This window comes from Acipenser ruthenus, chromosome 13 (assembly GCF_902713425.1).
Source record: "Acipenser ruthenus chromosome 13, fAciRut3.2 maternal haplotype, whole genome shotgun sequence".
Taxonomy (NCBI): domain Eukaryota; kingdom Metazoa; phylum Chordata; class Actinopteri; order Acipenseriformes; family Acipenseridae; genus Acipenser; species Acipenser ruthenus.
The window spans coordinates 24,021,171-24,047,823 of record NC_081201.1 but is presented as its reverse complement, the minus strand read 5'-3'; the positions used below and the strand labels follow the sequence as shown (position 1 = coordinate 24,047,823).

The 26,653-nt window shown below is 38.1% G+C and overlaps 1 protein-coding gene across 3 annotated transcripts in view; it reads left to right on the top strand.

Moving 5' to 3' along the window:
- Nucleotides 1-26,653, top strand: part of LOC117418232 (myopalladin-like) — a 103,741-nt gene that overhangs the window by 39,306 nt on the left and 37,782 nt on the right. For 2 of the 3 annotated variants that reach the window (XM_034925928.2, XM_034925927.2), the window contains exons 8-12: nt 150-173; nt 2,163-2,279; nt 5,215-5,478; nt 6,341-6,710; nt 22,740-22,835. In XM_034925928.2, the coding sequence (XP_034781819.2) occupies nt 150-173; nt 2,163-2,279; nt 5,215-5,478; nt 6,341-6,710; nt 22,740-22,835 (871 nt within the window). The remainder of the gene's footprint in view (nt 1-149; nt 174-2,162; nt 2,280-5,214; nt 5,479-6,340; nt 6,711-22,739; nt 22,836-26,653) is intronic. The other variant, XM_034925929.2, reaches the window with a different exon arrangement.

Below are 26,653 nucleotides of genomic sequence, written 5' to 3'. Positions count from 1 at the left end.
TAGCTTAGTCTACATAAATGTGACAGTCAGTATTGAGAGGATGTGTTCTAGAACTGAGATTTCCTATTGTCAAACAAGAAAGAAAAATATGCTGCAATGAGAACCACTCACAATGATTGCAACTTCTTTTTTTCTGTATTCTTTTCCAGAACCAAGGTCTGTGGCTGAACCAGGTATTTGCTGTTCAAAAATGTAACTTATGCATTAAATGAGTTAGATGGAATTGGCTGACCCTGCTTTATTGACCAGTCATTATTTTTAAAATACTTGCATGAAACCAGAATTTATTGGACTACAGGGCAGAGATTACAGTAATATGCTTCGGCCCAGAAGACACTGCTGGGGTGGGGTGATGACTTAGGTAGTGTAAGTGTAACATATTCCCTAAGGCATGGAACCTGAGAACTTTCTTTAAGCTAGCATAGCATTAGATATTGTGTTTTAAAATAAAAATAACTGTTTACTATAAACTGGACATTTTATATAGCGAATGGAAGTGCACAACAGGTAAGATTAATGATTTTTTTTTTTTTTAGCTACAACTTTTTAAATGGCTTTTAATAGGAATACACGCTCCAACATGGACCACAAATTCAGAGGCGGTATAAGCACTGTGAAAATGCACAATGTGAAATTGATCTCTGCCTGGCTTTCCAGTGGTGGCCCTTTGTAACACTTGACATCTCTTTCTGCTCTCTCACAAGCTGTTATATAAAGCTGGAGCCAAGATTTGGTTTCCTGATTTTCAAGCCATATAAGGAGATTAAGCTTCCTCATGCTGAAAGTAACCATGGCCAGCCTTGGCAAACTGCTGGACTGTTTACATGATGTAAAACATCTGCTGTGGCTTAATTGTCAACAACAACTTTTACTTTAATTCTAAAGGGATGTGTAGAGACCAAAATAATATCTTCCCCATTAATGTGTAGACTGAAACTCTGACACCGAGTTGCATTGAGGAGCGATCAATAGTGCCTCTGACGCAACACTGCAATAAACAAAATGGCGGGCCAGCCACAGTATCGCAAATTAAAAAGGCAAACGGGTTATACGATGCATACAATGAGATATGGACTACAGAAATACTATTATTCAGGACATGCAGTTCAATAAACAAAACACAATATTATCAGCAATGTGGCCAAATCACCCATGATGGATCATAAATCAACTGGACAACATATTCTCAACATCTACTCAGGAGCAGTTGCCAGGAGAAAAAAAAATAAGTATTTTTAGGAACGCAGTGTATCCAGATCACACTCCCCGTGCAACAATGTAGGAGGGAGCCCTGGATAACACAGGATACAGCAGAGATAAAGTAATGTGTTTATTGTAAATATTGCAGGGGGTTCTGAAACACTGCATTTGTCTAAGCCTTCTCCTCTCTTTGACCCCACATCCTGATTTACATGAAAATGATTCTATACTCATTTTATAAAAGCTAACTTCAATAACTGCATTATCTTTGTGCCATGTGAGTGAATCTGACAGCAAAAGTAGCTACAGTGTTTCTTCTATCTCCCAGTGAAAAAAAAGAAACTCAAAGAACAAAAGTATTTCAGTACAAACATTAGTGGACCAGTGATAAAGTGACTGATAAAGTAAAAAAACCAGCAAGAAAATATATTTCTATGACTACCTTCTTAAGTAGAAGCAAAAAAATATATTAACTTTATACATTTTAGATAGCAAAGTCACATATATATATATATATATATATATATATATATATATATATATATATATATATATATATATATATATATATATATACATACATATATACACACACAGAGCTCTGTGAATATAGGAGACCATGGTTATAACTTTAGATGTTATTATTATTTGTTTATTGAGCAGATGCCTTTATCCATGGCGACTTACAGAGACTAGGGTGTGTAAACTATGCATCAGCTTCAGAGTCACTTACAACTACGTATCACCCGAAAGACGGAGAACAAGGAGGTTAAGTGACTTGCTCAGGGTCACACAATGAGTCAGTGGCTGAGATGGGATTTGAACCGGGGACCTCCTGGTTATAAGCCCGTTTCTTTAACCACTGGACCACACAGCCTCCTATATAGATTTTGTGAAATGGACTTCAGTTTTTGTGTAATTTGATAATTAACACACGTACGCATTGTTTTGGATTCATTTAGAAGAAATTTGCACCTTGGTTATCGCTGAAGCCTTTCCGGAAGACTCTGGAACATTCACGTGTACAGCAAGCAACAAATATGCCACAGTGTCCAGCATTGCCTATTTAAAAGTGAAAGGTATTGTAAACTTTACAAAATACACAAAATATATTTGTTAGCAGCATATGACTGACAACAATTAATCAGTAGCAGTATTATTGGTAGACTGTATTCAGAATGATTGCAGGCCTCATTGCATGCTGGGACAGAACTACTTGGTTACACCATCTTTGTAAAGATTTAGTAGATAGGGTTATTGCAATTTTACAGCAGGCAATAAATGGATGGTTTATTTATTTTTTCTGAGCAGTAGTGCAATAAAAGATAAGGTAGTGGATAGTTATCTTTTTATGTTGTCAAGGAAACTACAGTACTTGTGTAAGGCATAACTTCAGAAAATGTACCCACACAGAGGAGATTCTTGCTCCAACATGCTGAAGAAGTAAACAAAAGGCTCATGGTAATATTTACTTTTTTGTATGTCCCTAACTTGGCAGAGTCTGTGACTTTTAATACATAAAAGAAAAGGACATATTGGGCTTTGTGTTTGTGGCAGCAGGATTTATGCTGAGACTTTGCGGACCATAAAAATGATAAACATAAAGAAGAGAGAGTATCTTGTACGTTCTGCCACATTTTACGATGGCATTTGTTCTGATACTAATATCTGATGCACTGTTCTGTATTTCCATCTATATTATGCTTTGATGTAACACTTATAGAAATTGTGAAATGATTAAAACCACACCAGTGTGATGCGACAAGCCAATATTTACAGCGATGATAGAATGGATACTTGTTAAGAACAAATGACCAAAAGGAATGAGGTTTAAACTAATCTAACTGGGATATAAATCCAGTTTTTATAAATTTGTCACAACTCAAAACTGAATTGACCAAACAGCTCTCCTTGGACCATCTGTTCCACCTGCCATTAAACAGCGTTTTTTTGGGGTTTTTTTTTGCCCAATCATTTTACCCCCGATTTTCTCCTCAATCTGGAATGGCCAATAATTTTTTCTACTCACTGCAGCAATTCCCCACCCAGCTCAGGAGATCTGAAGGTTCAGTGGGCATCCTTCGATCCCACAACCAAGCCAGCTTCATCTTCTACAACCAGGTACTTGAGTGCGGATGTCAGCAAGCTATTGGCCTCTGGAGGACAAAGGCCAACCCTGCAGGTATCTGCTCTGAGCTCACCAAGGGCCTGGCCAGCAGGGTTCGCTGTAGCATGATGAAGAGAAGCAGTCTCTGCCGCTTTTGCCTCCTTAACCCATGGAAGCGCCAGAGCCAATGCAACACCCCCTTCAGAATCTCCGGCGAAGTCTGGCGACTCTAAACAGCCAGGACGTGAACCTGCGCTGTATGACTCACCTTACACAGCATGTGGTTGTGCTTCTACCAGGTGAACCACTGGGGGCTAACTAAACATTTGTCAGGAACCTAGTCTAATAAACTGGACAGCTAAGCTGTTTACCGGCTAAAAAACACACTGTTTTTAAAGATGAACACAAAAAGGCTTCACACGGTACCTTTTCGTACGATTGAACACACCATCAATCGGGGTCTTCACACAGCTACACTGGATAGGCTGGATATGTATGAATCACCAACAATAAACATTTAAATATTGTACAAGAACAGTAGAGTAGAGAGGACGATGAGATGATTTTTTTATTGGACTAGGAGAGAGGTGTGTATGTACTGGATCTTGGAAAATTGGGGAGGGGGCTATGACACTAATAGAACATTAAACTGAGTGACTGTCCTGGTAAAGGCATGGCCACAAGGTGTGCAGGGTGAGTAATACAGGTCTGTATTCTGACTGTGTGTAGTTGGCAATCTTTGCTGGTGATTCCACTAGGAGCGTTGCATTGGCCCTGGTTCTAAATTGCCTGAGGATGGCAAGAGAAGTGAGTCTCCTGAGGAGAAGCCAAGCAGAAGGCACAGTCTCCGTTGGACTTGCTCACCTGGCAGCAGTGCCAACGTCACCAGTCAAGAGCCCCCTCCAGTGCTGGCAAAGCCTAAAGGTAGGCAAAATTGACATGGACTGTCACGTCACCACACAACAGTGCACTTACTGGTCAGTCGTCTGGTGAGCTCAAGCGGGATACCTGCAGGGCTGGCCACCAGGGGCTGATAGCTTGCTGACATCAGCTGTCGAGATCCTGGGTAGAAAGAGGAGATTGTCGGTGGTATCAGAGGAGGATAACTGACCTTCAGTTCTCCTGAGGTGTTGTGGGAAGTTGCTGCTGTGAGGGAAAATAATTGGTCATTCTAAAATGGGGAGAAACACAAGCGCTAATAATAAATAATAATAATAAAAACGTAATGAATATGTCTGTGTGTAATTTGGTTCAAAGTGACGACAAAAACAGGGACTTTGACAAAAGCATATCTGGTATATACCTATGATGTGCATAGCTCATCTGTTACCCAATAACACCTATTTGTCTCATTATGCAATCGTATGGCCTGTTTTGTTACATTCTCTTTGGGCACATGCTTTTCTATACCGTATGTGCGTCTCCCATGAAAGTTACAAACTTCTGATTTCCTGTTTGCAAGTCTATGCATGCAACAACTATTTTTTACCTTTGCGTGTCGAACAAAGTGTTTTTTTTCTTTTTTTATTATTCAGTGAATAACCTGTTCTGTTCCAATAAGTGGTATTTTATGGAACAGCCACTCTTGGATTATAAAGATTACATGGTCTGGGAATTGTGTTATTTATTAGAGTGAAGTAAAGGTAGACTATATCAGGAATACAAAATTAAATAATGTTGTCATCTATGTATCTTCATCTTGTTTGGTTTCCAATTCTTGTTTTGTTTTGATTTTCATTACATCCTTCGGTATTTATATATTTTTTTATTTTGAGATCAGCATGGTTCATCGCAATATTGGGTGGGTGACAAAATTATTTCATTTTCTACCTTTAAGCTCACAATGTTGTATCTGTCTGTCCACGCACTGTTTAATAAACAAACCATTTTAATGTACTTCCCCACAGGCAACCAAAACAGAAATAACAATCACTTGAATGCCATCAGCAATATAGCTCTGGAACCCTCTCATCCCAAAGCCCAGGCCCCTCTCCCTGAAGTAATTCCTCCAGAACCCTGCTTGAAACCCAAACTGGAGGGAGTCCTGGTCAACCACAAAGAGCCCCGCCCCAGTTCCAAGCTGGGGTTGCGTGTGCACTTTAAGCTTCCCGATGATAAGGAAAGGGAGACATCATCCAAGGAAAATGACGTCGTACTTCGTCATAGTTTGGGTATTGTCGTATGTGTCGCATCGCGTCGGTGTTGCACCTGGTGTGAATGGTCACATTGCTGCAAAACTATCGTGTCACCCAATGATAAATTGCACCACGTCCTGTGTGTAATGACCTTAAAGTTTCTGTTTATCAAAGACCAATTATCTAAACATTTTCTTCAGTTTGAACTGCTTGATTTGACTGCAGCAGTTTAACAGTATATTATTTTACACAATAATTGAATAGCTACAGATAGATTTCAAGTACATTATAACTAGTTATGGCCCATATGAATTGCTGTTAATACCATCTAAACACAGGTAGATCTATCTGTACATAGTTTCCAGATAAGAGGTGAAAAAAATAAACACCGGTCATAACACTAGGATGTAGTGTCACCATGGGCAGACACGATGGCACTGATTCAGCATGACCTCCAGGTATTTAAATCATTCTGGATGGTATCCCTATACCTTCTATACCTCTATGGTTACTGCTTCAGGAAAGTCGAGGTGGAATTTTGCAGCAGTGTATTCTCTCCAGAGCTATCACTTTATTCCAGTTCATCCTCCAATTCACCATTACACATACATTTCTAAACCTCTCTTCCTGTGGTCCTGTTTCCATCAGAACAGTCAATGCATGCACCACCCATTCATCACCTTGTAAACCTCACAGTGTGTGTTCTGTCCTGTGAATGACCTGAAGTTTTTTTTTTTTTATTTGACAACTGACACGCACGTTTATTGTGGAAATGTTCTGTGTGGCTTTTACTTCCCCCAGAAAGAAACAAGGAATTACAAAGTCTAGAGTTTGATATGTAGCTGGTTTATCTCATACTCTGTATTGAGCAAACTGTTTCAATTTGCTTACCCCACAGGCAACGAGAACAGCAGTTATGTTGCCTCTAATGCTGCCGGCACTATAACAGTGGAGTCCTCTCTTCTCAAAGCTCCTGCTTTTCTTCCTGAAGCAACTCCACCAGACCCACCAGGCTGCCTAAAACCCAAACTGGAGGGGGTCTTGGTTAACCACAACGAACCCCGCTCCAGCTCCAAGGCAGGGCTGCGTGTGCACTTTAAGTTGCCAGAAGATAACAAGGAAGTGGCTTCATCTGAGGAAGGTGTTCTCTTTGCCAAGCAGCAGAAGGCAGTTTCTCCATTCGACTTGGTCAATGGGCAGTCAGCAGGGGCAGCAGTGCCAACAGCACCAGTCAAAGAGCCCCCACCAGTGCTGGCAAAGCCCAAACTGTGAGTATGCTAATTTACATGACATGTGTTGATGTCATCCTCTGGATAAATGTTTCAAATTGGTTGTAACATCTATAGTGTAACTGAAAAGGTGACTTCCAAAACCAGTCATCTCCATGACACATACAGAACATTGAAATGTTCTTCCCTTTTATTTAAAATGTTATATATATATATATATATATATATATATATATATATATATATATATATATATATATATATATATATATATATATATATATATATATATATATATATATATATATATATATATATATATATATATATATATATATATCAATATCTTTACAATTTAAAAATGGTTTAAATCCAATGGTTAAACATAGAAATAATGAGCATTCTTTACCACAAATAATTGATAGTATCAAAATCCTTATGTCACACATCTTTATATGTACAGTACATACTGTATAAACAGTGAATTCCATCTGCCTTTTCATTTTCTGTTTCAGTCATCACATCCTGGTGACTTTTCAGAAGATTAAGGCTCTTGGAATAATGTCTGGTACACCAGAGCGTTACTATTAACGTGCCCCCCTGTAACACTGCGTGGATGTAGGAAATACCACGTGTGTTCCATGTGTCTGTCCTTTTAACTTCTGACTTTAAATAGTGACCAAGATGTGATGAGTGAAATAGAAAATGATACAAAGTGAATCTAAACAACAATATAGCTAAGATAACTCTAATATTTCACATCTACATAAAATTGCTATTTAAATTAAATACATAATTTGTTTATTTTTATACAGGGGTATTTCAAATATTAACAAAAAAAAAAATTGAAGTAAAAACCTTTGAGAATAACACCCAAGATTTAAGCCTGGTTAAGGCTGACTTACTAGTTTCCTCTCTGCAGCTTCACAGAAATGTGGCAGGGCTGTCTGCCGTTAACAAGTTCCTGGATGACTTAACACCTACAAAAATGTTTTATGGAGCGACCACAGTAACTGATGCAGCTGCTGAGCCAGTGCAGCAACTAAAGCAAAGTCCAGAACAGCAAACAGCTTATTTGCAGTAGTGCCACATTTCTCTTGCCTGACTAGGTTATCAACTAGCATATCAAACTGTTAATGCAAAAACTCTGCCTTCAAAACAGAGATGTCTGGCACCCATTTACAGGTGTAAGGGGAGTGTGGACTTGTTTGGTAAAAATACAGTGAATTCAGACAGGCTGACAGCAGCCAACAAACAGCAGTATAAAAGCACAACAGTGCACTTGGCAGGAAGGTGAATTAGTCCCAACACACACATACACTTTTAGTCATACAGTTCATCCAGCATCTTTAAGGTCCTTGTTCAATAAATGAGGACTGTTATGCACTGATCCTGTCCTTCTGTCTGCCTGCATGGGGGCACATGACAACTGACTTGATTCTGCACCAGTCTCCACTAAACCTTTGTTATGCATTCCTAGCATCCAGCAGATGTTTTGGAATGCATTTGGTTAAAATCCAATGAACTCTTAATTTTAAATTGTTTCAACCTAACCAGGTACTGAGCGATTATTACAAGAATATGAGGATGCTTTGGTGTTTTTGCACTAGTAAAATTGAATTTCACAATAAAATTCCTCTTTGTAGTATTTTGACCTTAAGATGTTAAGGCATCTTGGCTATGATACTAAGTAATGCCTATTGTCAAAAAACATTCTAAAATTATACAAAAAATGTAGTAACATTAATTCCATGAGAAGTGTGTGGGAGATAACCATATGTTTATTTTTATGATGTCACGGATATGGGATTATAAATTATTAACCCACAGACAATTGCTACACCTTTGAATTATCATGACAGTTGTTCATGTTCTAGAGTTAATACCACTTCAAGCAGCTGCTTGTAAAAACCACTGAAAATCATAAATTATTATTAACCCTTAAAGGGGTTATAGCTAGTGAAATGATTTCATAAATCAATCCTGTCACACACTGCCATTCTCTATGTAGAATGTTGGAAGAAAAACGTGTTAGAGCAAAAATGTATTTTCATTTTAAAAAATGATATCTTGTACCATAATGGTAACTAACAAAATAATTACATACCGGTAAATCTTAGCAATGCTGCACTTCTATAAGGTAGGTCTCAGTGTGTAGTTTTAAAAGAAACACCTGTTACAGCATACAAGTATTTACATTTTAAAACATGGTATCTGGTTTTACTCTCAGCTCTCAGTATTGGCACTTGCACTTCCAGGTCATTTCATGTCTTCTGGGTAAAGGCTGTTACTGTCTGAAAGCTTGTCTGTCAATAGGGGGAAGCAGCTAATTGGTTTGTTATTGATAGGAAAGAACCAAGTGAAGGGGTGGAGAAATTTCACTCCAGGAAAATGACCCAGGAAGTAGAAGGCAGTCTAAAAACATGACTTGCAAACAGATGCCCCAGGTATCATATTATGAAATGAAAATACATGTTTGCTATAACATATTTTTCTTTTAAAACTAAACATTTGAGATCTATATAATGAATGGATGTGCACAGCAGAGGGATTTTATGGAACGATTTTGTCAGATACACTTACTTTAAAGAAAGCATGCCTTATTTCAAGGTAGTGTGTCACTGTTTGACTTTCAAGGTCATTTTACCTCAGACAGCTTTTTGGGTCAAAGCAAGTCAATGGCTGCAAAGCATGTCAGTCATTAGGGGAAGCAGCTGGTTGGTTAATGACAGGAAAGAAAGACACTGAAGGGGTGGACAGAGGGGTGGAGTGTGTAAAGTCATGGATGACCACATAAAAGCTTTTCTGGAATTTACTTGTAGTATTGTTACAACTTTCTACAATGTGCAAGGTGTTCTTCTTGAAGTAAATATAAACCACAGCCCTCGTCAATGGCATGACTAAAATGTATGAGAACTCCCAGTTTTTGTTGAAAAGTTGACCACCTCAACTCTAAGCAACAGGTGTGAGCAGTGAGTGTCAAATACACTAGACAAAACAGTAAATAAATGTTTCACTCTACAGCTGTTGGGCCATTCAGCTGCTGATCCCCTGTATTCATCCTCAGAACAATGACTGTAGTTTAGGTTTCATTCAGAGGTGAAATTAGTTAATAGAAAGTCATTTCTTTTCTAGTACTATTCTTCTTTTTTTTACTCAAAGATTCTTTAAAGAAACTGCAAGAGCTTTTCTTCAGTGATTGATGCTAGATGCATGAAATTCATCTATCAATATCTTTATAATTTTAGACATATATGTTAAATATGTTAATAAAAAAGGTTTGTGTATTTGGACCCCTGAAGTACTAATATTATCATTAGGATGACCATATGTCCCCAGGACAGCTTGGGACAGTTCATGTGTTAACACATTGCAATGCATCCTGGTACTTGTAGTCCTGTATGCCTTAAAGAAAATAGATATCGAGTTGATTTAGATTTCTGCTATGGTGGCTGCCAAGACGGGTGCAACATTCAATATGACTCCTGTTTTGACAGTTACCATTGCAAAAACCCGTAAAAATGCAAGAACAAATATCCCACAGTCATGAAAATGCGTGGTGCCACTTGGAAGACATCACTCGGCCGAGACACGCCCACCGGCCAGTCAGGGATCCACTGCCATCCGAACCCGGCTGCCATTCCCGGTCAACTGTAAGTTATCTGTATGACTGAAAATGACTTGCAACAATGAGAAATAGCTTTATATTTTAGAATACATGTCCTTATTATAACAAATTATTGAGTCATGTGTAGGAACGTCCTTTTAACCAAAAGTGCGAGCTACATATTGCAGGGGTTCCATTTATTTATTTATTTATATATACATTTTTTAACCTTACTGGCTTTTTTTTAAAGATAGTCAGACACAATTAGCAATTACAATTCACAGTAGTGTTTTTTTTCCAATTTACAGCCTCAGTGTACCAGATTGATTTAAGAAACACAGTTCGGATACAGAGTTATAGGTTTCCTGATAGTTATGCTAAGGAAATTCCCTTTATGATCACTACAAATCCAAAACAGCTGCGTTCAGATGATACATGTGTCTGTTGCATACTTAACTTTCCCCCTTTGGGCATTCCCGTTACACTGGTTGTAATAAATCAAAGCTTTTTTAACCTCCCCACTCTAATTCTTATTTGCATACTTCCTACTCTCATGATTTATATGTCACCAGAAACCCTTGATGCAATTACACCCTTAAAATGCACAGTTGGGTGTACATTTTTATTTTTACTTTTTGGACCCTTATTTGGGGTCTGCTTTTTGGTCTGGCAATAACTGCCTTGAATTTTCACAAATATTCTTATTGACCATTTAGATTGGGTAAAATGTATTAAATAAACTAGTCCACGATTATGAGGACCCTCCTTCTGTGTGTGTACACTGGTTTTAGTGTATCAAGAACAACAGAAAAAAATCACCTGCTGGGGTGAAATGACTAAGGAGGTAAAGCAGGAACAGACTTCCTGACTGAAAGGGAAGGAAACTGACTAGTAAAGTATCAGATATCACATTCTAAAATTAAAATAAATATTTGTATGTGTTTCTTTCAAAACTGCACCTTTGAGACATATATAGTTAGTGGAAGTTAGCTACAACAACTTCAATGTGAAGGCAGTTGACCTGCCGCTCCATGAACATACGAGTAAGACAGCAATTCAGTACGGAGAATCCACAATGTGGATGACTTAAATTGCAATTGCTGACGAATTAATGATGAATTTGGCCGGAGACCTTGTCACTGGGTGCTCGACAGCTACCCGCTGTTCAAACCATGAACCCAAAATAGGAAAGGATGAATGAAAAGTAAGCAGTTGAGACACGGGCCCGCCCCCCAGAGCATGAATGCACCGAGGGAGAACCCGGCCTCTCCAGCCTGCCACACACCCTGCAGAAACTAAATACGAACCACTCGGCACTCAGGTAAGAAAAAAAACCCTACTCGCTGGTAGGAGGAAACCTTAGGGAATCCATGGCTGAGGGCAGCCCTTCCTCCAGGTTGTAAAGATGGCCGTCTCCCTGTTTTGCCTCGCAGCGCGTTGCTGAGAGGCCAAATGAAGGAAGCGACATGAATGAAGCCACACAGTGTTTTTATGGTGCTTGGAGTGTTCGTGTTAATTGGACTTCTGACTTAATTTAAAAAAAATAAACATTTTCAAATGTTGAGTGAGGTCTGAGCTTGAGTGTAACTGAGGATCACTTTCAGTGATGTTGGCAGCAATAACTTTACATCTGTGATCAATTGAGCTCATACAAGATGAGACCTGCATAACTGTCAAACTTTAATGATTAAAGAGTAAGTTGCTTCAATGGATTATTTGTTTTACCTTCCCTTACTTTTTTTGTGATATTTGCAATTTTAATGAGTAGTTCTGAATGCTGTTGCTCAAATATTAGGGTTGTTTTTTTTCTTTTCTTTGTATGACCTGGGAAAGCGCTTTGAGCTGTTTTGAAAAGCCCAGTTCATTATTAAAGTTGTTGGAACTTCTTTTGGTTTCTCAGTAAGTGACGCACAAACTTCCTTGCTACAGTCAGATTCTGGCAGTTCTAACAAGCACAACAAGGATTACACAGTAAATTAGATAGTATAAGCATACTACGATAACACTAAATATATTGGCAGGCATAATCAACAACATACAAATTGCAAAGGCTCAAAGTTCTTGCTCTTTTAGGCTCAGGTTTGCACTCGTACACTTGCTTTCCATAGAGCTGTATTTGCTGTATTGCTTTGCCCCAGAAGAGTACCTCTTGTAACAGAGGCTCCCTAAAGACATACTTGGAAGAGAGGAGTTACGGGTCTGTGCTGGGGAAAATTACATGTTGTAACCAGCACCCTGGTCATGACTTCACATTTAATTGAAGACCTCTTTTGAAAGAGGTAGAGGGCAATGGAGTGATGAAGCAGAGTCTTCCAGAAGAGGGACAGCAATGCACTCTTCGTTGAGGGTTAAATACATACTGGTGCTTTATGTTAGACAGAGTTGAAGGATCTGAAACATATTTCAGCTACAGTCAATGGATTTCCTTTCTTACTTTATATATACAGTGTACATACTGTTAACGTCCATAGCTTGAATATCTGCCGTAGCCTATTGTTTGATTTTAGAGGCCTAACAAACAGTTTCATAGGTTCTGTGACATCTTAGATCTACACCAACATTAATTTGTTAGCTATCCTTTCTCATACTGTCCCTTTACTTTTTTTGTCATGTCAATCTTTGTCCAAAAGGGGTATGATAAATGGTGGATGTGTTGACAAAGTCATGTGACGACTAACAGCTAAAAACTGTAAAGAGCCGTTGAAAACAATGTATTAGTCTATCCCAATAATACAATGGTTGGTCTGCTCTACAAAGTAAGTTACTGAGCACTGAGCAGGAAAATAAAAGATTGTGACCGGAACGTCATACAGGTTGTGTGAATAATACTCAGATTCCAACACTCTTTGACTGGAAGTCTGTGAGAATATAAAGAGTAGTGTCATTCACATTAAAGGACTGTATTGTGCCATACAGTAAGTGGAAACTGAAAGCAGGGTTAACAAAGGGTTAGTTAGCCATTTCTATGAAATAAAAATGGGGTTTGTATATTCAATTGAATGGTGACAGACCTAAATACCACCACCATTTAATTATTAAATTAGGACCAAACCTGTCATTTTACTTATTTTTAAAGACAAAAATGAACTTAAGAGACTTGCACACAGTATAGATTTTGGTTTTCACTTCTTTAAACAACAGATCCTCAACTGTTTAGATCAATTGAATAGACCTCATAGTCACTTTACTTTTATAAATATACTTTCGTCACTTGTACTACCATGCGTGAAGCTTATGTTTGACTGTTGATAGAATAATAATTGAATTGGTTATTGAACAAAGAAAACATCCCTTTAAAAATGTACCACAGTAAATTTGCACAATACTGTGTTTTTACTATACATTTACTGCACTTATTTTACCATTCTTTACCAACTTGCCTGTGATTTACCATGATGCCCACAATGGCAACATCTAAATACAGCGTACTATAATAAACTTTTACACAGAATAACAATTTGTTATATTATTAACATAATAATATATTATTAACATTAATATGAACATTCCTCTTAGAAAAATAGGTGTTAATTAATGACTGAAGTCTAACTACTTTTTTCTTAAAGTGACTTGAAATCGGTTCCTTGTAATCTTTACTCAACAATCTATACTACAAAGTCTTTATGTAAATGTTATTCTGCATGCGTGCTTATATCTTTTATAACATGTGTATGATATGCTGCTCTGTGTAATACATGCTCTGGAAAACTTGTAAACTTTAGGACATGGCACATGTTTAGGTCTGTAAGCTGTAGATATTTTAAATGGCAGTGTACAGGTGTTGCTATTCGGGCTCAACCGTTTAAACCAAGCAGTCAATCTGGGTAGAGCAGCATCCATTTTTCTAATTAACATCTTACTTCTGGTTTAACTTAATCATTTCGCAAACAAAATGGACAAACCCAGTGTTTCGTATAAGTGAACTGTCGCTGGTTGGAGAAAAGGTGTAATTGATATACTGTCTATTGTACTGGAGTTATCCAGGTGTGAATACATCTAGAATGTAGACGCTTTTGATGTGGCCAAAATATTTGGACAGTTTAGTGAATCTACTAGTTGTACTTTATTTCACATCAAAGTTCAAATTGTGGTGAGACCTATATATTATTGAGCCTTCATGGCATTGCTGTGGTGTGTTACAAGGTAACAATGGAACTCCTGAGTCAATAAATCCTGAGGCTGGTTATTTGTTGATTTACTTTTGTTTGTCTGAAATAACACTATGTAACACAATTTTTGTTCCTGGGTAGTAAGTGTTATTTCCTAATTGCTTATGCCTCAAAAGTATAGAAAATGGCTATTATTACCCACAAACTTTGCTTTTGTGACCAGGACAGTGATATTTTGAAATTTACCTATTTCCAATGAGAAAACGGGCGAATTTGTGTCTTTTCGTTCACATAAAGTCAGAAAAAAACAACATAACGTAATACAAAAATGACTACAAAAGATTTAGAAGTGAGTAGTTTTTCGAGATTTACGATTAAACTGTAAATCACTTTCACGAATCAGCCCCCAAATGTAGTCTCCCGTCATGTTCTCGTTATACTGTCCTTGGTAGCGGCGTTCAAAGTCCAGTATATCCTGGTGGAAGCGCTCGCCTTGCTCCTCCGAGTATGCTCCCATGTTCTCTTTGAATTTATCAAGATGAGCATCAAGGATATGGACTTTGAGGGACATCCTACAGCCCATTGTGCCGTAGTTCTTCACCAGAGTCTCAACCAGCTCCACATAGTTTTCGGCCTTGTGATTGCCCAGGAAGCCCCGAACCACTGCGACAAAGCTGTTCCAAGCCGCTTTCTCCTTACTAGTGAGCTTCTTGGGGAATTCATTGCACTCCAGGATCTTCTTTATCTGTGGTCCGACGAAGACACCGGCTTTGACCTTTGCCTCAGACAGCTTAGGGAAGAAGTCTTGAAGGTACTTGAAGGCTGCCGACTCCTTATCTAGAGCTCTGACAAATTGTTTCATAAGGCACAATTTGATGTGCAGTGGTGGCATCAGCACCTTCCGGGGGTCCACCAGTGGCTCCCACTTGACGTTGTTCCTCCCCACAGAGAACTCGGTCCGCTGTGGCCAGTCCTGCCTATGGTAGTGCGCCTTGGTGTCCCTGCTGTCCCAAAGGCAAAGATAGCAGGGAAACTTGGTAAAACCGCCTTGGAGACCCATCAGGAATGCCACCATTTTGAAGTCTCCTATGACCTTGATGCCATCTCAGAAAAATGCAGATATGTATCCACTTAGGCAGCTGAAACTAAACTGAACTGGTGGGCTTAAGGCCCCTGTATTTATACTACTATTTATATTACTGGAAAGTTCTAGAAAGTTCTAGAAGTTACTCCAAGTTTACTCAGCACTGAATCTATCTGGAATGTTCTGGAAAATAGGTAAATTTCAAAATATCACTGTCCTGGTCACAAAAGCGAAGTTTGTGGGGAATAATAGCCATTTTCTATACTTTTGAGGCATAATCAATTAGGAAATAACACTTACTACCCAGGAGCCAAAAAAAAAAAAAAATTGTTACACGGTGTAATCATTGTAGTCCACTGTGGCAGGGTTGAGACTGAGGCTACCCTATTACATCCACTAATAGAGTTTTTGAGAGAAAGTGGCCATGAGAAGCTTTCATCAGTAAGCAGTGGTTTTTGAACAGGTGTCATTAATCCAGTGTCATCTCTCAGTGCTTTCCTTTGACTGAGTAATAACAAAACAGCTGATCTCCATAGAAAACAATGGGAGAACAGTGTTGACTTGTTGTGTAATTGCAAATATTTCTTAATCAATTACATGAGGCTTTGTGAAACACAAAAAAACAAAACAAAAGCTGCACAGTTTAAAGTCACTGACTGAATGTCAAAATAACACAGGTGCTGAGTTTTTTAAATACCTGTGTAGTTTTAGTACCTAGAGTGAGCAATGTATTAGACTCGCAAAGTTGTAAATAAACACTGAGCACTTTCCATACAACTTGAACTGTAGAACTGTTATTATTATTATTATTATTATTATTATTATTATTATTATTATTATTATTATTATTATTATTATTATTATTATTATTGCCTTAGTTACAAGTTGAGGCAAAAAGGAAGAATGAGGTTTCCAGCCAATTTGTGTACAAATTCCAGCTTCAAAGGAGTACCACTTTTGACACTCCTCTGAGGCAGAGTGGAACCCCCCCAGGGCCTTGTTCCAGTCATACATTTTTAAATGTACCCAGAAATGGAAACAAAAAGAGCTTATTCATGCTGAGATGAAAGGGCTCAACGTATGTTATTACCACATGTTTTTAACAATACAGGTTCATGGGGCGGTGTGGCGGAGTGTCCCGCCCCTATTTATTATTATTTGTATTTTTGTTTGCGGCGCGGATAAAAGCGCCGCGTCTTTTATTATTATATTTAAAAACCCCGTGAGGATGCATGGCTGATCAGCTACTGATTATTTAACTAGCTGACAGTCATGCATCCTTACCAAACGCGTGCAGACTCTGGCCAAGGGGTAATAAGATAATTAACAACTAGTTAATCCCTCGGCCAGAGTACATAAACCTGCAGCTCTCTGCACTCGGGGTTGAGTGTAGAGGAGAATACGGGAGAGCGGAGAGAGAAAGAGCGCGAGGAGAATAAGACATAATTAACAATTGCTAAAACGTGCTGGATTAGCCAGCACGACACTTACTTGTTTGTTTGTTTATTCGTTTGGCCCTTGTGCCTTTTTGTTTTGTGTTTTGTTTAAATCTTTTGTTTGTTAATAAATACACTGAGTGCTACTGCACTCAGCTTCAGCCGTCCATCCACTGTTTGGTTTCAGTTACTTCCTGGTCCGTGACGTCACCACACCTCACCACTGCGAGCCAGACTGCCACAGGCGGGAACAAGGGCTGCAAGAGGAAGGGAGTGTTTTTGCAACTTGGGACTCGAGGCTCTGCCTCTAGAGCAGTGCAAAGAGAGAGAAAAAAGGACTGGCTGGACCAACCGAGAGAGCCTTCCCTATGGAGTCGAGGCTAGCCCTAATGGCCTCCGGGCCCCTGAAAAGACAGAATCCTCTGACTCGGAGAGTTGTTATAGGCTTGGCCTCGTGACTGGGGTCGACCCTCAGAGCCTTGACGTAAGGAAGAAAAGAATCTGAAAGAACACAAATATTTGTTAGTTATGGGACTCGAGCACTAAGAGTAAGAGGGCCATGTCCCAGGAGGGTAAAGGATGAAGTAAGACAGAGCCTTCTTTCATGAGGCAAGATATATAGTGCATGAGTTGCGAAAGAATAGTGTGGTCGGTGGTCCCCTCTGACCACATGAAGAACCTGCAGAGTTACTGGAACTCCAGGTCGGGGAAGTGAGACTCACTATCCCCCCAGAGGGGACCGACACAGAAGCAAGTGGCATATGAAAAAAGTGAGGAGGAGGAGGAGGAGTCGGCGAGGAGGAGAGAAAAAGCAAAATGCAAGAGAAAGAGCTGAGCTGTGACTGTGATTAAATAGGGAGTCAGTGATAACAGACAGGTGCAATTAGTCATGATGATAGGCAGGTGAAATTAGGAAATAGCGAAGTCCTGGTTCACGCCCCCTGAATTTCACAAGTAAACATTAATTTATTTTCATATCTTGGCAATGTGGTACATTTATTGTTACTCAAATATATAATAAATGTCAGGAAAAAAATGAGAATAATTGGGTACAAATGAGCCTTTTTAATTGCCATTTAAAAGCATAACAGCATTCTTCTGTGCTCCAATTGCTTTGCTGTGCATATTTTTATTTTCCAGCCATGAGAGAGATTTTATTTTTAGTTTATTTTAGTATTACTGCTTACACAATGCTCAGGGTTGTTTCAGCCAATTTGAGTTTAGCCATTGCAGTGCTGACTCCTTCAGCTGTTTTTTACATGTTGAAGGATAAGCAGGCTACATTGGCCTCCTATTCTACTAAACTAAATGGAATTAACACTTCAGTAGATATAAGGTGATCGTAAAAGGCTAATAAAGGGACTATATTACTAAGGTGGATTCAATCTGTTTTTAACTGACACTAATATCAGATATTATCATATCTGAGTAAACCATCAATAGAATACAATGCTATTTCCCCCAATCTAACTTTCCATGGATGCAGGATGGGTCCATCTGTTTTAAATTAAAATGAGATGATAAATATGTTTCTTTATTGTAAAACTATTTTTCAGAAATGTCCAACTTTATATGTTAATATGTTGAAAATAGTAACCTATGTGTTCCTTGTTAAGTGGGCAGTGTTTTTTAGGCATTGTTAGACATGGATTCAAGCTAATTAAATAGTTTCTTAAATCTTGTTGTGAACATTCATCCACTATATAGATTTCAAATGTGCAGTTTTAAGAGTGTACCTTTTATGCTTCTTATATCAAACATGAAATCTAGTCTTACACACAATTAAAGAAAGTTCTCAGTCTGCTTGCTTTGCCTTCCAAAACGGATGTTACTGCTTTACTTCCTGTGTCATTTCACCCCAGCAGTGTCTTTGGGTCAGAGCATCTTACTGGCAGCAAAGCGTGTCATCATTAGGGGAAGTTGCTGGTTGGTTACTGGCAGAAAAAAATGCCCTGAAAGGGTGGGGACAGTTTCACTCTCCAAGGAAGTACAAGACAATCTCAAAGCAAGGCTTGCAAATTTATTTAACATAGTGTTGTACCAGATATCACGTTATAAAGTGAGTAAACATATGTTTCTTTCAAAACTGCACATTAAGAGCTAATTCAAGTGCATGGATGTGATGTATGGAATTATTTTGTTACAACCACTTTAAATAGGACAACAATACTGTCCCTCAGCATGTAAAGTTTGATGAACCAACTTGCCAGAATTCAACCGAACTCACCTATTCTTATCTCTTGTACACATCAATCACATAGAAAATGATGTTAACGCGCATCCAGTAAAAGCACTTGTGTAGAGTGCAGGATGCGTCTTATAGTCTGGAAGTCGCGAGTTCGAGTCCAGGCTATTCCTTTGCCAACCGAGGATGGGAGCTCCCAGGTGGCGGCACACAATTGGCCGAGCACCGCCCGGAGGAGGCAGGGTTAGGTCGGCAAGGGTGTCCTCGGCTCACCGTGCACTAGTGACCCCTGTGGTCTGGCCGGGTGCCTGCAGACTTGCCTGTAAGCTGCCCAGGGCTGTGTTGTCCTCCAACGCTGTAGCTCTGGGTGGCTGCATGGTGAGTCTGCAGTGTGTAAAAAAGCGGGCGGCTAACGACTTATGCGATATCATTTTGTAGTTTCTTTGATTACGTGAAGTTAAATAAACTAAATTATGTTCATATCGTTTTGTTTTTAATTATGTACTAATCCTAAAATTCTAGGTGTTTGGCCATAGCTGCATAGCTACCTCTACAAAAACGAAATCTTATTAAGCCAAGGTATCCAGGGCTTATAAAATTGTAAACCTAAAGAAATTACCTTTCTTCCCACAGTATAGATTAGACACCCCTTTCCTGTTACACATGGTTTACAGAAATGTGTACTCTATCTGTCATCATAGATTGCTTTGTTCCTTCTTGATGAAGAGATGAAGGAAAGAGGCATTCCCTAGCTGAATATTTTATTCAGCCATCCACACTCTGAATGGGGTACCTGGAGTTCTACACTCCCGGGCAATGTTACACTCTTGTCTGCAGAGTTTATAAAGACATGCACATTCTCTGTGCCCTAAAAGCCTGTAACTTCCATAAACAGACAATGGGGTGCTATCTTTCTTTTACATTAGTGGAAAGTCCTTTTTTATATTATTAGGAATTTTGGAGGCAATTGGCATGTTCTTTATGGTAATGCACAGAAGAATGCTAGTGTTTTGATTTATTGCCACAGCCTGAGAACTGGTTAAAGCAAAATACTTTGTATATCGCTCAAAGTTTTTTTTATTGCTACACTGTTCTGCTATAATCGGTTAAAATATCCTCCATTATTATTTAGCTGGCTGTACCACAGACAAGCCAGTGCAGAGAAAAACTAAGACAAAGGTTTATTAAGTACACCTTAGGTAAACAAAAGGAAAAAAGAACACATAAGCCAATAATTAAAGTACATCTTTTTTCACTCCAGCTTTACAAGGCTTAGTTACTCACAAAGGTCCATTATGATAATGCACGGCATACAATTATTGGCACTGGAGTGGCAGTCACTCCACCCGTCACTGCATTTCTCTCCATGAAGGCAATGGTTTTGACAGCATGGTCAGGTTCACTGATAAGGAGGAGTTTTACAAAGGGTAGTAATTAAACCGTTCACACATCCAGATCATCATTAACGAGCAGACTCAACCAAGGGCATCTGTCTATGACTTGTCCAAATCCTCCTTTAAACTGTGGTTCAGTAGCATTGTTTGGCTTCTCTTTTCAGCCTATGCCAACAGCGGTGTTGGAATTTTCACAGTCTTCATTGTCTCCAACTGCCATGTGAGCCACGGACCCCAATCTTAGTGTCTCTATTTTTTTAACAATAATTTTTATTCATTTTCCAATTTTTCTCCCAATTTTTGGAATGTCCAATTATTATTCAACTTGGCTTACCACTGCAACCCACAAACTAACTTGGGAGAGACGAAGACGAGCACTCGCGCCCTCAGAAACGAGTGCTGTCAGCCATCCGCTTTTTTTTTCGCTCTGCAAGCCTGCGGTACAGCCATATTCAGAACTTACAGAGTCGGAGGACCACGCAGTTCTGAATCGAATAAAGGCCGGGCCGCAGGCACCCAGCCAGCCACAGGGGTTGCTAGTGTGCGGTGAGCCAAGGACTCCCCAGTCAACCTAATTCCTACCCCGCCCGAACAACTGTTTGCCAATTGTGCGCCGCCCCCTGGAAACTCCCGTCCACAGTCGGCAGTGGCATAGCTTGGATTCGAACCGGCAATCTCCAAGCTATAGGGCGAATCCTGCACTCCGGGCGGAATGCCTTTACTGGATTCTCTATTTTATATTAAGTAAAATTATATGATTTGTTTGTGAAGTTTATAATTCAAGACACATTTTCCATCATAGTGCAAACTACGTTAATCACAGTACACTACTAAAAATATTTAAGAAACAAACAGCATTATGAGTCACCAGTTTCTAATACTATTATTATTATTAGGAGTAGCATCGAATAGTCGCCTAGTCCAATAGTAAAGTGGCAGTCACATGATTGTGAAGTAATTGTGAACCGTGTGGTTCAGGTGGACGGAACTGCAGTTGTGGTTACAATCCCTTAACATATAAATGACATTTTAGAACTGTATGTTCACATAGAGAGCCCCAGACATTATCAAATACATTTATATTTTTAACACGGCGACTTGTCAAGCTATTCGACTATTTTTCTTGTCACTGTCAAATTATTAGCCATTTGCTAGTCATTATGCAGTTCATATTCATTAAAAGAAATATCTATAAACGTGTTGGGTTGTATTGAATTGATCCGAACTGCGCAGGATCGTATTCTGCAATCTCTTTAACTCTAAACACCTCCTCACTGGTGTATAAGTGTTAAGCAGCTCAGTAGGGTTATTCAAATCAATGTTTTCTTTTGGAAATATGGATGATTATCATTCGTGCCATATGGAACAGTCACAAAAAAATGAGACCGAATTTGTGCTTGAGAGACGCAGACAGGGTCAGGCTTAAACAATGCTTGTAGAGGTGTGTTGGCATCATGCCTGACTGTATACAGATTCAATATCTTCTCATCTCACTTTCGACAATGCTACAAGCCAAATTTGTTGTCTTCAAATTATTCCCTTTCATTTTTCCTGCCAGGAGAGAAACAATGTTGATTTTATAAAACCAGCAATAAACATCTCTGAATTGCTTGATTGTTTCTTGCTAGTTTTATAAGACTAAAGCGGTAATGAACATCATGTCATTTTTATTGTAAACTCACTGCTTCCTGTACTTCCTTGTGTCTTATGATAGCTTCACTGTAAAATATAACATCAGCACATTCAAGTTACAGTACATTCTTCTCATATATAGGAGAAAAAAAAAACATTTTAAAAGGCGACTACATTTAAATATATTTAAACATATATATTTTGGGAGAGAAATATATTAGCATAAACAGTCTGAGAATTCTTCGGTAACAGTACATTAAGTTTCACATTTTACAGCATTTTCTAAATATATGGCCCTATTTTACAGACTGTTTATATATTATATAAACAAAAAAAATCAACATAAATTTGCCAATTTATAATAATCAATACATATTGAAATATATGTTGAAATGTGTATTTTTTCATGTGGGTTGTATCATATTTTTCTGCTATTCCTGAAAGGCTGGATACAGCAATGTGCGGTCTACCATAACTTGTAAATACCCACCAAGCACAGTTTGTTTTAAAACTACAATGATAAGACAGACTGCACACGGAAGTACTAGTTAAGTAAGAAAGTTTATTCTAAAAAAAAATAATGCGTTCTCTATCGCTTTAACGTTGTTTTTCTCCTTGCAGAAAAAATGGGATCCTACTTTGCACTGGTGCCAATCAAACGAAAACAGGGCACTGTGATTGGGGACGGAGTGAAACTCCTACTAAAGCTAATGGAAGGTAGGAAATACATTAAAAAGCTGGAAAATACACTTTTCAAAAGTGTAATTAGATAACCAGGGGCTCGGTTTCAGTGTTTATCATACACCATCACAACCTTTCTAACCAATCAGATTATCTCACAATATACAATATACTGCTTTTCATTTCCATAGTGTATAAAATGGAGGCTGGAAAAAAAAGAAACATTACACCATTACCATACCCTCCAACTGTACTGATTTTGCCGGTACAATACTGGCTGTCTTACTATGGTGCTGGATGCCGAATATTGAAATCCACTCACTCTACCGAGTATAGTGACTGTGCTTTGTTGTGATATAAGTAGTCAAAAACATACGTATATTAAAATCATGCTCTTCTATGAAATTTCACTAGGATTTGAAACAGTTTAAAAGCCAAAACAACTACCTTAAATCTGCTCAAACCTTAATAATAATAATAATAATAATAATAATAATAATAATAATAATAATAATAATAATAATAACGTGGTGGGATGCAAAAATACTTCAAGAGCAACCCCATTTGAACCAGGACCGATGGATGAAAATATAAAAACTACCGCAGTTGTGTTTTAAAAGACATGTAACAGGACATAGAGGCAGCCATAGTAAGTAGTGAGATGTAAGAAAGTTTAGGAGGCATTTGCTGTTAGTATAAAGAAAAGGCACCTGAGAAATATATAACTGCTAAAACCAAAGAATGCAAATGATTTTCTACTTAATTTTCTAATGTTACCTCATATTTAGTCTTCTTATTTTATTTTATTTTTTTTAAAAAAACTGATATATTGGTGTTGTGTAGTTCTGTTCTGTGTAGTTCTGTCTTGGGGTCTGATAAATTGGTGTTCTGGGCCCCAGTCGCACAGCCTGACAGCTGCAGGAAACATTACTGTGCTGCCATGAAATGAATGTAAAGATAAACAGGTAGCCGGGAACGGTTTATAGAGCCTGCTTTAAAACATAAACAAAGGTAGCAAGCATTGGGCCTACAAATTGGTTTATTTTACTGAAGGCCCAAGCACCAATTGAAATATATAAAAACACAGCAGGACTCTAACCATAACACATGCTTTACACAGAAGGCTCTTTTCTGTAGCTGGGACTAAGGGAATCCTAGGGCTTTAACTGTTTCCAGTTAACCCCATTTTGCTTCCTATACACACAATTATAATGTTAGCATTGGTTAATGTGGGGATTATCTCTCTAAAGAGTCACTACCTGTGTTTAGCAGTAGTTACAGATTAAACACAACCATGTATAATATAAAATACTATTTAAATATAGCTTTTTAAACTTCAGCAAAGAATAGTGTTTACAAAGCAAGAGGTTGACAAAAAAATAAAATAAATGCTGTTCCTTCCTGCACATGTAAGTTGGCTTGAATATGCAGGTTAATGGCAAATCATATATTTGTAAAAATAGTGGTAATGTGTATTTTGTATCTACCCTTAAGTAAACAGCTACACTTAGATCATGTAAGGTTTACAAAATATATTTTCTACTGGTTGCGCTTGGGTTTGATCCTTTGTAGTGTACTTGCCATAGTAAACTCATATACAGTATGCACATACTTATGGGAAGACTGCCTGGATAGGACTAAATGGTTATAAATTATTATAAGTCATCTTAAATAAGCCCCTAATACTGCAGATGATGCTAGCAATGTATAGCAACAAAACCTTCAACCTTCATATGTTCTTAATTTGTAGTAATACCCTTATTTGGGTTGTTATTACTTAAATGCTTTAGTCCACAACAGCAAGTGGGACTCTTACTGTGCTGCTGCAGGGCTTTTATTTTGAAGCACTCCCACCTCCTCTCAATATGGAATGTAGAAAAGTACTAATAGCCAAGGTAGAAGGGAAAAGTATCAGTACTTCTAAGAAACAGGCACACATCCACACTGTTTTACTGCCTTCTTAACTTTGAATTGGACTGGTCTCAGTGGAAAGGTGTACCTAATCTTCTCCAGCACAAAGGGAATTACATTTATTTAATTGCTTCTGTCATCTTGACTTTTGACAACAGATTCAGGTAAACACATTTATATTTTCAAATTAATGGAATACAGTCTATTGGCTTGCATATTGTAGTTCTTCAGTACTTCACTTTAAATAATGCTGCATGAACGTTTCAGAAATTGTTTTTTTTGTTTTAGGAATGTTTTGATAAAGAACTTGAATTTTCCTCTAAAACATTATGGGTTATTTATTTTATATGTACTCTTCAAATAAGGCTTTTCATGCGAACAGGTTGAAAATATCTGCACAGTTTGCAATCACAAAACTGTTAATTGAATGCAGCTGAGCAAAATACATTTTGTTGAAAGTTTGCTGCATTTCATAATTATCCTGTCAGCATCACCACCACTTATTCAATACAGTATTGACACATAGCAGTGAAATCTTAGCCTAAAATTGTTACTTCTTGTATACTGTATGAAGAATGATTTAAAAATCGAATATCTATTTAAGTTATATTCATAAAAGGCAGGGCTCTTTTGCAAGCTGCATGGTATAGACAACTTAATATGCTGATGTGGAATTTAATTAATACTACTGGGACAGCTCAAAACCATTAAAAAGGTAAAGGGCATTGTTTTGATCCCCCATTTCAGGTGTATATCCCTGGCAATGGGATATTTCAAAGGTGTTTGTACAGACGTTATGTCAGTATGTTTTACATATTTCCGGATAAATGTTATTCCAATTGTGATGAAACTTGCTAAAAAAAAACATTTTTAGCACAAGTTATTGAAGGAGAGGGTGCTTTATGTTAAAGGGTAAGTAGCTGGGTTCCGAAAAATATAGTGTTATACGTCCCCACGTGTTGCTACAACTGTTTAAATAACGTACCTGTAATTTTTCTTTTCATTTTTAACATCCTGACCACTTTTTACACTTATAACATCAAAGTCTGTTTCAAAATGTCCGCTCTAGTGCACTGGGGGTTGGGGTCTGTCCTCTGAATCACTGCAGTAAAAATGATTAGAAAAAAAAAAAACTACTTTTTTGTTCCTATCACATCATGGATCATTATTGCTGTGTTACCTTTTTGACAATGTGGGCAATAATCCTTACACTATCAGTGCACTAGAGCGGACATTTTAAAAAGAGCTTGAAACAGACTTTACAGTTAAAAAGATGTCAGAATGTTAACAATGAAAAGAAATATTACAGGTATGTTATTTAAACAGTCGTAGCAACACGTGGGGACGTGTAAAGCTTTATTTTTCGAAGCCCTGTGACTCTTTAAGTGGGCAATATTAAACTGTAATAAGTACAAATTTGACTGTCCTATACTGTCATACAATTGCCTTTTAAGTACATTGCGTTTGAAGCTGTCAGGCTTGAAAGTGAATTTCAAAGAACTCTTCATAATGGAATGTGTTCGGGATAATATGTCACAGCCAGACTTTCCTTTTGCCTTTCTTTGAATGTAGAAGAAGTTTGTTTTTCCTTCAATAACTCAGCAGTGATTCACACTCGCCTATGAGGAAAAGCTGGGTAGTGCCATGAAACTAATTAAGGTTCCAACAAGACTTTTTCAATTGATAAGATTATTCATTAGTATTTTTCTCAGACTGCAGTTTTTCCCCTATAAATGTTTACCATTGTAAAAGCATAGCAGAATGTAATAAAGCACAGTGAAAGTATGAAAAAGCATTGTAGGGCAGCAGTGTGGAGTAGTGGTTAGGGCTCTGGACTCTTGACCGGAGGGTTGTGGGTTCAATCCCCAGTGGGGGACACTGCTGTTGTACCCTTGAGCAAGGTACTTTACCTAGATTGCTCCAGTAAAAACCCAACTGTATAA